Source organism: Polypterus senegalus, chromosome 2 (genome assembly GCF_016835505.1).
Source record: "Polypterus senegalus isolate Bchr_013 chromosome 2, ASM1683550v1, whole genome shotgun sequence".
Lineage (NCBI taxonomy): Eukaryota > Metazoa > Chordata > Cladistia > Polypteriformes > Polypteridae > Polypterus > Polypterus senegalus.
The window spans coordinates 265,840,507-265,852,742 of record NC_053155.1 but is presented as its reverse complement, the minus strand read 5'-3'; the positions used below and the strand labels follow the sequence as shown (position 1 = coordinate 265,852,742).

Here is a 12,236-nt window from a genome sequence, read left to right as displayed (position 1 = left end):
CTTTGCTCTTTTTATCTTGTCTCCCCGTGGGGAGAAATGCCATCAGACATCTAACGGTATTCTTCTAACGATTATCTAACGGGCCCGCGCTGCTTAACCATCAGCAGTGCACTTCTTCGGATATCTGCCATATATGTACTTCAACGATTTAGTTAAAAGGAATGTTTTCTTTCTTTCTTTCTTTCTTTCTTTCTTTCTTTCTTTCTTTCTTTCTTTCTTTCTTTCTTTCTTTCTCATGAAAATTATGTTTATTAATCCGTTTTCTCTATACATTTTTAACTGCTTAGACTAAAACACTGTCTCAGGCAATTTGGATTGCCAGTTCATAGCGACTTGAAGTCAATTCAGAACGAAACAATTTAGAGCCCGCAATCAGTCCAACGCGCAAGTACATGAGGGGTGTGATGAAATACCAGGAAAAACGGCGAGAACATGCAAACGCCATACAGAAAGAGAATGGGCTGGCATTCAAAGACGTCAGGCACAGTTTAACCTTGCGTGTCTTAAAATTTGCAGCTTCAGAAAATGGAGGGATACATGAATACTACGTAAGAAAATAGCTTATAAAATGGGGTGAATCACTAAATTTAAACTTGCGTGACGTAAATGAAAATATGCCATATCTAACTATTTAGGATTGGGGCATAATAAGAACAGAGGTTATTTCTCTTAATGAAAATGTTTTACAGTGGTGGTATAATAAAAAAAATGTTCTTTTTTGTTTTGTTGCTGTTGTTAATGACTGTTTCTTAAATAAAAATATCTATCTATCTATTTTTCTATCTATCTATCTATCTATCTATCTAACCTTTGACTCACTTTTTCTGCCCCAGTCACAAGCTCATTAAAGTAACACACTCGAGTTACTTCAGAATTGCAATAAATGAATCAATCATATGATATAATTCATCAATTTAGTACAAGGAATTGCCTTTCTATCTGTCCCTAACAGAATATGAATTTTAATAAAAATGTTCACATGAAATGTGTTAACACTGAATACAGAAACACAGCCTATATTTAACTCTGCACGTAAATATAATTATCATTTGATGTCAGCTCCTCCCCAAATATCTTTCTATTCCTGCTTGAATTTATGATAAGGCTCATCATTAAATTTGTTGCACGTATGCATTATACTGCACTCTGTTGTAAAGTGCAGTCCACTTGGCTGTAATATTGGCAGGCACATTTATGTTTTTTCATTGCATTGATATCTATTTCCTCTTGCTGCAGTGTTGGGTATAAATAGAAGCTGATGTTATTAATGCATTAAGACTTCTGTTCATATCATCCAAGTTAGTTTCACAATGGCTCACAAATGCCCCATCGTGGGTAGATTCAAGAAGACGGCTGCACCACTGTCATTAATGGTGTTTGCCAGTTCTCCAGCACTTTCTTGTGAAACCCACTCTTCAAGACTTTACTTGTGATCCAACCCCCAAGCTCCACCCACCCATAGTGTCCCATATAGTAGTAAGATTGTAAATAAAAAAAATATTAAATCAAAAGACAGATATAAAGGCTCTTATCTGTTTGTACTGTAAGCCACGAGTCCAATGTTAGGAATGCACCAGCCATATTGAAGCAGCTCATCGTAAAAGTCCTGTGTATTTCAAAGCCTTCGTCACGACTCCTTAAAATAATCAAAAACTATATCCTTGTTATTCAATGGCCAGGTTTCAAATTTTGATGAATGTTCATTCAACCGGTAAAGTTACCCTGTTGCTAAAATTGAACTTTGGGCAGGTTTCATGTCTTCATCATTCTGAAACTCACTTTCCTACTGCATGTTGAATCCACCATGCTTTATTTTCTCCATTGTGCTGTCCCAACCTCTTTTTTATTATTATTACACCATCTTTTAACTTTAGCATGCTACTCAGTACTCAGTCCTGATGGGAAGGTTGTGTGACTGTGTCCTGTGGTGGACTGCTTTCCTGTTCAGGGCTCTTGCCATGCACTCCTACTTCTAGGTTAGGCTTTGACCCTCATCTGGATTACATGGATTTAATGATGGATGGATAAACTTTATAATCAACAGGATTGTCGGAGCTTGACCTATTAACAGAAACACTTGCAAACTAAGGCTTAATTTGTTGACATCATCTTGATTAACAGTTGATTTAGATAATTCTAAGGTTTTACTGATATCTCTAATGGGTTTATTCTTGTTTTTCATTGGCACAGCTCTGATGTAAATGTTGAACAACGGCAACTACAGACACCAAAGGTAGTCTAAAGTTAGATTCTAGCTGAGGTTTATCTTATGCCTGCATTAAAGAAATACATCCGAGTAATCACAGACACCTGCCACCCCAAATATTATGGCGCCCTGAAATAGGGAGACAATGTATAAACTGTTGTATGCAAATACCCTTAAATGAATGTGCAATTTAAACATTGATTTGTAATTTCAAACTGTGGATTAAAAGGGTAAATCAAGGAAAAATGTGCCTTTGTCAACAAACATTAGGGAGGGCACGGCATTTTGGCGATTCTGCTTATTTGAGTACTTTGTTTTGCTTTAAATAAACCTTAATCTGTTTCTGAGAATGGGCAATTTCATGTAAAGTCTGGGCTATGGTTAGCTGAGCACCCTACTACAGTCAATTGATGTGAAGTGTAATGTCTTCCAGATTTCTTCATCCCTCAAAGTACACAGCTGTGTGATATTAAGGCCCTAAAATTGAACGATGGACTGCCATTTCAGGAGGAACCTGGAAAATATATTTAGAAATTCAGTCATCGGGAGGAACACACATATTTAATAATCAATGGTTAAAATTGCTTTGTCAATTACATCTACAAATCCGTTCAGAAAAATTAACAAACTGGCTATCAACTTTTACCACACCCAAAACTCTATGCCCAGTTACAATTTAAGGAATGGATGTGTAGGTTGTACACTACTACAGATGCATTGGTGATCCACATCAATGACAGGCTGGCACAGGTCTTGTAACAAAGAGGAACACCAAGGATAGGCTTAGGAAACACTTTACATCTAATTTTTTAATAAGAGTAATGACATCTTTTATATGATCTATAATAACTCTGTGATGGCCAATACAATTTTCTATTCTGTGTTGTGCTAAGCCACTAACATCACTTACCCTTAGAAGCTGCCGTGGTGGAGAGAATGATGACAAAACTGACAGTAATATTACCGTAGCTTGCTTCAAAAGCTGCCTTGCAAGTACAGCGGCTTAAAAAAATGCCTACTGTAAGGTAAGAAAGGCATCAGAGGTATTTTACATAAACACTTGCAGTCAGAAGTAATTCATATCACATACTGAATTAATTTTTTTATTTAACATTATGCTTCGCTGTGCCAAAATTTTGCTACCATTTTAACAAGTTTTGGAATACATTGTTTTTTTTACCTCGATAAAAAAATCAGTCCTCAAATTTTTCCAAGTTTTAGTGTGGTAGAATACTATCTTAAGCATGCAGGTTTATTATCTCCTTAAAGGCACATGCATTTATTTGCAGTAAAGACAACATAACACAGGGACAGAATGAACTGTGCACCCACTTAATTGCACTTTGAAGTTTCATTTGGAGCTGTGGGTGCATTCTAAACAGATGGCAGACATTCACAAAGTTGAAAGGTATGATGGGAGGATGGAAGAAGAATCTTAACTCTATACACAGGTGTAATCCAGAGACATATCCCAAAATGCCATCAACTTCCATGTTCCTAGCCTGCAACAGCTGCTGGTGGGATTGACTGAATATATACCCTAAGGTAAATATTATAGACTAATGGAAGAATGCCAAAAGTTCCAGAAACTCAAAACTGCACTATCAGCATAAAATGCCCTTTCATGTGACATGACAAAATAATTTTAAGGAAGCAAGCTATGAATTTCAATTTGATATTTTGAAAGCCTGATTTGAAATTGTTACTTCAGGATAAGAATGTACTATACTTGGAAAAGAAAATCCGAGCACATCACCCCAGTTTTGATGTCACTACACTAGTTACCCATGTCATTTAGAATTGACTTTAAAATAATCTCGCACCACCTTATATTTTGAAATGTGTTACACTCCAAATCGTAACCTTAGATCTTCAAAATGAGTGTCTACTTAGGATTCCAAGAGCTAAAATTAAAAAGTGAAGAGGCAGCCATCCGCTGTTATCCAACTCAAATCTGGAATAGCCTACCAATAGGAAATTGCCAGGCTAATACAGTGGAGCACTTTAAAAAAATAAAAAAAACCTGCTGAAAACACATTACTTTAACATGGATTTCTCATAGCTTGACCTTGGTTTAATTCTGATGCTCTGTATATTCAATTAATTATTCATGGAGGCTCCAAAATCCATATTTACCCTTACTTTCTCTTCTGTTTTTCCAGTTTTCTGTGGTGGCGATCTGCACCACCACCTAATCAAAGCACCGTGATGTCCCTACATTAATGGATTAAAGGCCAGAAGTCCACATGACTGTCATCATCAAATTCTTCCATGAGAACCCTGAATACAATGAGAACGGATTGAGGTCATTTGTGTTAGGTAGAATGCCTAGAGAGGGCTGGGCGGTCTCGTAGCTTGGAACCCCTGCAAATTGTTTTTCCCTCCAGCCGTCTGAGTTGTTTTTTCTGTCCTCCCTGGCCATCAGACCTTACTTTTACTCCGTTAGTGTTCCCCAATATAAATTCTTATTTTTGTCTATTTTCTCTTTCTTCATCATGCAAAGTTCACTTTGAGCTACACTGTATGAAAATGTGCTATATAAATGTTGAAGAGGACACAGCAAAGCCTGTTTTAAGAGGGTTCATGTATTGAAAGCATATTTGAAATCTTACTGTGCATTGTTAAAAACCTTCATATCAATCAAGAACCTTACAATGGGAACCAAGCTAATTAAAGTGATGCAATATAGTGAATTAGAAAATGCAACAGACAAGGATTTCCAAATTGAAATGGCTTCATTTACACACCAAAGAATCCCTAACAAAACTGGATATAAAAATGGGGGTAAGCAAGACATTAAAGTCTTAACTTCTTCTACAAAACAGCCGATAAGCAAAAAACACATTATACCTGGAACGACAAAAATGCTAAAATGACTAATCGGGGTAAAATTTTAGATGTTTTCAAAATTAACAAATCTATGACTAAAAAGGCTACTCTGTAGAGAAAAATAGTGTCAAGCAGGCATTTTGAAAATTGTAAAGCAATGTCTAACTTAATTTTTTCGATATAGACAACTACTGCAGTTTGTACAGTGATAACTTATTATAATGTTCTTGTGTATGTGACATCTAGTTCAGATATTTCCATTTTGCAAGAAACATTTGTATTGCTCAGCCAAGCTTTAATAGAAGTAAAGCTATTAAAAAGATAGCCATGTTTAAATATTTCTAATAAATCACATGGCATCAGCCCACAGTTCTGTCAACTTTACTAAGTTAAATCCCATGTCAACTTGCATAAAATTATTGGATTCAGCCATCCTTCAAAATGGAGTGTATTCTCTTGCCATGTACCTACACTAAAGTACATATCTTCTCAGCTACATTAACCTTGCATCATTTCACCACCACAGCACTTCACCACTTGTGACCAAATAAAAAAAAAAAAATAATCCACAATCTCCTCTTCACAATAATTGTTTCTGTACTCTAGACCAGAACTCAAACTTTGTCTTTAAAGAAACACTGAACAACAAATTGTTGGAAAACAGAACTTTATTTGCATTTTCAGGACAATTATGCCATGAATTCATATGGAATAGGTTCCAACAGCTGGGGTTCATTTTTCTTGGTTCTGACAAAGTGAGCCTCTCTTGGAGCAGCAGGCTGGAAAAAAGGGGAATATATTAATCTTACTACATGCTTTACATTAAAAAACAAAAAGTAAACAACTTAGCTAATTATGAATGTCACTTTCTAAATTGAACAAGCTTATTTACTGAGCTCAATATAAAATTATAAAAACTCCATTCACATATGTTCAGTACAATTACATTATACTACTTTTGGTTGTGAATGTACTCAATTTCAAACACTTAACAGATAAATGCCTTTATTGTTATTGCATTTACAAATGGTAATTCTAAAAATGGTCAACAAACCTTGCGCTTCAGCTCCACAAACTTGCCGGACTGTTTGGCCTCAGCTTTAATTCTTTCATTTTCCTGCACACGTTTCAGGAAGCTATCTCTGCTCTTTGAGTGCTTGATATGCTCAATACGCACATTAATTCTCTTAGCAAGAATCTTGCCTCTGAGGTGAGGAGGGGAGGGGGAAAAAAAAAAAAAAGATTAAAACACCAAGCTAAACCAAACTCCCATTGCATATGATAAAAATGTTATTCCACCAATGAATAAACTATAAACACAAGACCGTGTCTCCTCAGACAGGAACCAAGCTAAACATACAGTGAAATTTGCTTGGGTTTTTATAAGGATTTTTTTTATACCCCTAAAGAATGGCCAAAAAGGACACAAAGTCCACCTGGCAAAGTGAAAGGGGAAGGAGAGCAAATAAGTCGTATCTCAAGCTGTAGTTTAAGAGATATCCTAATGAAGCAGTCTTAATCCAAATGAATATTTTGAAATGTTCTTAGAAACTCACAAACAGTAATTAAAGGGGAAGTGTTATACCTTGAAAAATACTTACTTAACCTGTTTATTGACAATGATGCCTACAGCATGTTGGGTAACATTGTAAATTCTACCAGTCTTGCCATGGTAGCACTTATGTGGCATGCCTTTTTGGACAGTTCCTGTGCCCTAAAAACAGCACAACAGTCTTTATTAAAAATAATTTTGGCACAAGTCAAATTCATCTCCACTCAATTTATATTTTAGTTTACTGATCATAGCATCACTTTTATATTAACCAATAACATTTGCTCTTGGGGGCTCCAAAGAAACAGATATAAAACCTAGTAAGCAAAAATTTACACAATGAACTCGTTGCCACTAAAATGTGAAAAAGATTTTAAGCAGTTGGAAGTAACTTTAACATGCAATTTACATTTTAACCAAACTACATGTTCTGCAGTTAAACTATACAGAGATCAGTGGATTTGACTGACAAAACATATTAGACGAATTAGTATTAATTGAATCAAGGTTTATAAAATTAAGCACTCACTTTGATATCAACAATATCTCCTCTCTTGTAGATATGCATGTAAGTGGACAATGGAATAGGTCCTTTTGAAAAGAGAAAATATTCACAATGTTTTCCAGTTAATTCAGAAAATACTTGTGTTGAAGATAAGCAAATTTGATCTTTTTCAAAGAATACAACTTTTCCAACTTGATTACTCACCATGCTTACGGAAAGGCCTGGCGAACATGTACCTTGTTCCCCTCCTTTTGCCTCGTGTGTTCGTCATTTTACTGTTTTAACTAGAAAAGAAAATTGATATAGGAAAAATAAGTGATCAGAATGCATCTCATAAATATGTATTCTTCTTCATAGATGCACCTGTTATTGAAAACAGACATTGCCAACTCACCTCCAAATCCAAACCCAGATTTCACAGCTATAAGAATTACCGCTTTCAATGAACAAATCTATCAGCCAGACTAAATATTTATACATGGGGATTGCCTCCACTTAATTAGAAACATTATGTCTGTTTTCTCTTTTTGGAACCTCAAGATTGCAATGATGCAGAATGCCACCTGGCTAAAGTACTTGGTGTAACCTTTTAATGCCAAAAAGTTAAGGGTACTATTGCGAAGATAGCTGTAAGAATGGAAAATTCAAAGACATACTACACATAGGTAACAATGAATTACATTTCTCATTTAACTATTGCAGAATATCCAGATGGGGATGAGTAGTCTTTAGGCTTTGAAATCACTAAAGGTTTATTGTCTCAATCATTCCTCTCCCCTCTGGTCATTTGACAAAAGCATACATCATATTAACCGGTCTCTGACTTTTAGTATACTAACTACTAGGGATTCTTTTATTTTTGCCTTTTGCTTCTAGTAAAGCATTATGAGATAGTTATATGAAAAAATATGTTTAAATAATGAACACTTTTAATACATTTATCCAGTTGAGACAAAGACATGTGTACCCATAAAGTAAAAGCCTCATAATCGCAACATATTTTTAACCAAAATTACTTAACACATGCTTTAGTTAAAATTGATATACTGAGAATGTACACTCACCTAAAGGATTATTAGGAACACCATACTAATACGGTGTTTGACCCCCTTTCGCCTTCAGAACTGCCTTAATTCTACGTGGCATTGATTCAACAAGGTGCTGAAAGCATTCTTTAGAAATGTTGGCCCATATTGATAGGATAGCATCTTGCAGTTGGAGATTTGTGTAATGCACATCCAGGGCACGAAGCTCCCGTTCCACCACATCCCAAAGATGCTCTATTGGGTTGAGATCTTGTGACTGTGGGGGCCATTTTAGTACAGTGAACTCATGGTCATGTTCAAGAAACCAATTTGAAATGATTCGAGCTTTGTGACATGGTGCATTATCCTGCTGGAAGTAGCCATCAGAGGATGGGTACATGGTGGTCATGAAGGGATTGACATGGTCAGAAACAATGCTCAGGTAGCCCGTGGCATTTAAACGATGCCCAATTGGCACTAAGGGGCCTAAAGTGTGCCAAGAAAACATCCCCCACACCATTACACCACCACCACCAGCCTGCACAGTGGTAACAAGGCATGATTGATCCATGTTCTCATTCTGTTTACGCCAAATTCTGACTACCATTTGAATGTCTCAACAGAAATCGAGACTCATCAGACCAGGCAACATTTTTCCAGTCTTCAACTGTCCAATTTTGGTGAGCTCATGCAAATTGTAGCCTCTTTTTCCTATTTGTAGTGGAGATGAGTGGTACCCGGTGGGGTCTTCTGCTGTTGTAGCCCATCCGCCTCAAGGTTGTGCATGTTGTGGCTTCACAAATGCTTTGCTGCATACCTCGGTTGTAACGAGTGGTTACTTCAGTCAAAGTTGCTCTTCTATCAGCTTGAATCAGTCGGCCCATTCTCCTCTAACCTCTAGCATCAACAAGGCATTTTTACCCACAGGACTGCCGTATGCTGGATGTTTTTCCCTTTTCACACCATTCTTTGTAAACCCTAGAAATGGTTGTGCGTGAAAATCCCAGTAACCGAGCAGATTGTGAAATACTCAGACCGGCCTGTCTGGCACCAACAACCTGCCACGCTCAAAATTGCTTAAATCACCTTTCTTTCCAATTCTGACATTCAGTTAGGAGTTCAGGAGATTGTCTTGACCAGGACCACACCCCTAAATGCATTGAAGCAACTGCCATGTGATTGATTGATTAGATAATTGCATTAATGAGAAATTGAACAGGTGGTCCTAATAATCCTTTAGGTGAGTGTAGTTCAAGGTATAAAACAAAATGTTATTTCAATCAGCAAACTAATGGGTATCTGAGGAAAATTCACTCTTGGTATTGCTTACACTTTAATATTAACCCATTTTACTATTTATCATTCCATTGAAGAACATCACTACCAGTTTGAACAACTTGGAAGTATTTACAAGTCAGAAGTTTGGATACAGCAAAAAAATTTCATAGAAACAAAGGCTTTTTAAGTCAATATACCATGAAATTCATTATGAATATGGCCAAGGTGCTAGCTGCTAACAGCTATTACATTAAAAATCAGTCATATGATGTAGTATTACTCACATATGACTGCGAGGACCAGAGGGTGAGCAGGGTGGTGGCTCTGGTCCTCGGTATTACATTAATCTGCATCCAGCCCTGCAAGCAGGTCCTCTAACTTGCAGGGGAAACTTGAGGGTTGGTTACAGGATTGGCATGGCTGAACTCGGATCCCAATCAGGGTTGTTCGTCGAGTGGCCTCTCTCTATGACTGCAAAGCTCTATTTCCAGCAGCCATTCCCTCAGTGTTCCAATGATCAAATTTCATAGCTTATATTAAAACATTTTATAGGCTAACTTATTATTAAGGAAGGCTTTGCAATTTTATTAGCACCACTAAAACATAATATTCTGTTCTTTTGGGATGCAAGGCACTAGCATTCTTAAACTTCTGCTCTGTGTTAAAAAAATCCCAAAATGAAACAGCTTTCTTAAGAAACTTTTTTTTAAACCAAAATTAAAGTTATTTCATGTGACAGATTGTCTGGAATGCAAAGATTTCAGTTAAAAGTGACTGTCCTGAATAGAGGTGAAATTGGATTTAACTAGTATGGAAAAAAGGGGAAGGCCCAGATGCAAAACTGCACAAGAGGATAAGTACATCAGAGTCTGTGGATTGAGAAACAAATTAAATGTCTTGCACACTCAGTTGACTCCTTCCTTAAACACACCTTAAATTAGAAGTATTAACTGACTTTAAAATGCTGACCTAAAAGAGGATGTTTCAAAGAAGAGAGACATATCTAACACTAGCAAATAAAATAAGACTCAAAAGGGCAAAATAAAACAAAACATTTGATGGAAGAGGACAGGTAAAGAATACAGTATCATATAGAATCCCAAAGGCACACACTAAGGACCTGTAAAATTGTTTCTTAACTTACAAACTCTGATTACTTCTTAGGCAGATGTGCATGGGCTGCCTTTTTGTACACTGGCAAGACCCAGTTTGCCCTCTTAGGACATCATTTTATGAAATCTTTGGTATCTTCATAATTTGTCACATGGAATAACCTTCATTCTGCAAAACAGACAGACACGTTTCTTGAAAAGGCCGTTTCACTTTGGTAATTATGAACCCAGAACTGACCTTTAGGAATGCCAGTACCTTTCAAACCCGCGTGAACAGTACAGATTTTGGAATAATTAATGCAATTACTAAGGTTATTCTTATAACACATTAGGGTTTAAATGACTTATTAAAGATATGCCATGCGAGTTAAACGAGAACGCTGCTGAAAATAGGGCCCTGCAGTTATATGAAAAACTGAATAACATGAAGCAGTAATAACCATTATCAACAATAGTAATGTCTTTCTTAAATCAATTTAATAGTGTCTTGATTAAAAAAAAAACACACACACCAAGTTCGATTAAAAAAAATGAAAATCTCTGGGCTTCCAAACTTGAGTGGTGGTCTACTTTGCAAGCGACCAGAAAAGAACTTCTAAACTAAATATTACTTAACAGGAGAGCTCAATGGAAATCAACGTAAGAAGGGCGAGGTAAATACTCGTTTTAAGCACAAATAAAACAAAAGTGAATAATCGGATATCTTATCCAAACTACAGTGCCTCTTAGCAGTGAATCACCGGTGGTTTGCATACAAACTTTAACACGTGTCAAACAAAAGGCATTAAAATCTTAAAAGACTCTGAATAGTTAAGTTCCATGGGTTCGACTTTCACAAAGGCACTTAACAGTGTCGTGCCGTCGAAGGTGCAAAAACAACATCCCATCTCAACTTCGAACTCAACGTCAAATAACTATTTCACCTGAGCATCAACATTAACAGAAATAATTAAGCCAAAAACGACATACCAAAACTGGCACATTTAAGTGACTATTGTCAACATTCACGTCTACAACTGAACTTAAACTTAACATATTCAATCCTAGGTAAAGGTAGTTTATATATCCATTACTACTCTCGTATACGCTTTCTTTCAACCCTTTCAAAACTAGGCCTATAAATGCAGCCATGCTGTCCAGAACAAGACGTCAGCACTGAAGCTAATATGAGACCAAATTAACACTCCAGTAAACGTTTTTGACATCGTGTTGAATGGAATTATACTGCAACATTTCACCCGACAAATAATGGTATTGAAAGCACGATAAAAACTAAATACGTAATGTTTATTCAATAATAATGTGAGAGCACATCTTACCCCTGCTTCCTCACAAGATGGCGGGTCCGGCGGAAAGAGAGTTTTCAGGCCCCCTCGTTGTCATTTAGAGAGTAATCCGGAAGACTCCAAATATGCCTGAATCAAAATAAAAACTATTTTCAACCGTAAGTTTACAGTTGTTTGAATTATCTTTCTTGTTTTTATATATTTATTAGTATGCTCATTTTTTAAAAGACGCGTAAATAGTGTTTTCTTGGTTCTTCGAGTGCGTTTCTGTAAGGCGCAGTTCTGTAGCACGACTGGATAGAAACCTATAGTCTGCGCAGATGTCTGTTGAGCAGTTTCTGGTACAGTATTTTTCCGGAAGTTCAGTTTTGACATGGAATTTTTCGGTACAGCCGATGGATTTTCTTTTAACTGATCAAATATATACCTTCATTAGTGACCGT

The 12,236-nt window shown here is 36.5% G+C and overlaps 1 protein-coding gene and 1 non-coding gene across 3 annotated transcripts; both read right to left on the bottom strand.

The window, feature by feature from the left end:
* Positions 1–5,685: 5,685 nt before the first annotated feature.
* rpl21 (ribosomal protein L21) lies at positions 5,686–11,928 on the bottom strand. 2 transcript variants are annotated; one of them, XM_039745488.1, is made up of 6 exons: positions 11,827–11,928; positions 7,297–7,376; positions 7,117–7,178; positions 6,637–6,749; positions 6,090–6,240; positions 5,686–5,814 (listed from the first exon to the last, which is right to left on the bottom strand). In XM_039745488.1, exons 2-6 carry the CDS (start codon positions 7,361–7,363, stop codon positions 5,725–5,727), a joined length of 483 nt encoding a protein of 160 aa, XP_039601422.1. In that variant the 5' UTR covers positions 7,364–7,376; positions 11,827–11,928; the 3' UTR covers positions 5,686–5,724. The 2 variants fall into 2 exon arrangements, with proteins under 2 accessions (XP_039601422.1, XP_039601423.1); XM_039745489.1 differs by lacking the exon at positions 11,827–11,928 and adding an exon at positions 10,540–10,655.
* LOC120524738 lies at positions 6,360–6,493 on the bottom strand. Its single transcript, XR_005632849.1, has one exon. It is a non-coding gene; the product is annotated as a small nucleolar RNA SNORA27 (small nucleolar RNA).
* Positions 11,929–12,236: the final 308 nt, after the last annotated feature.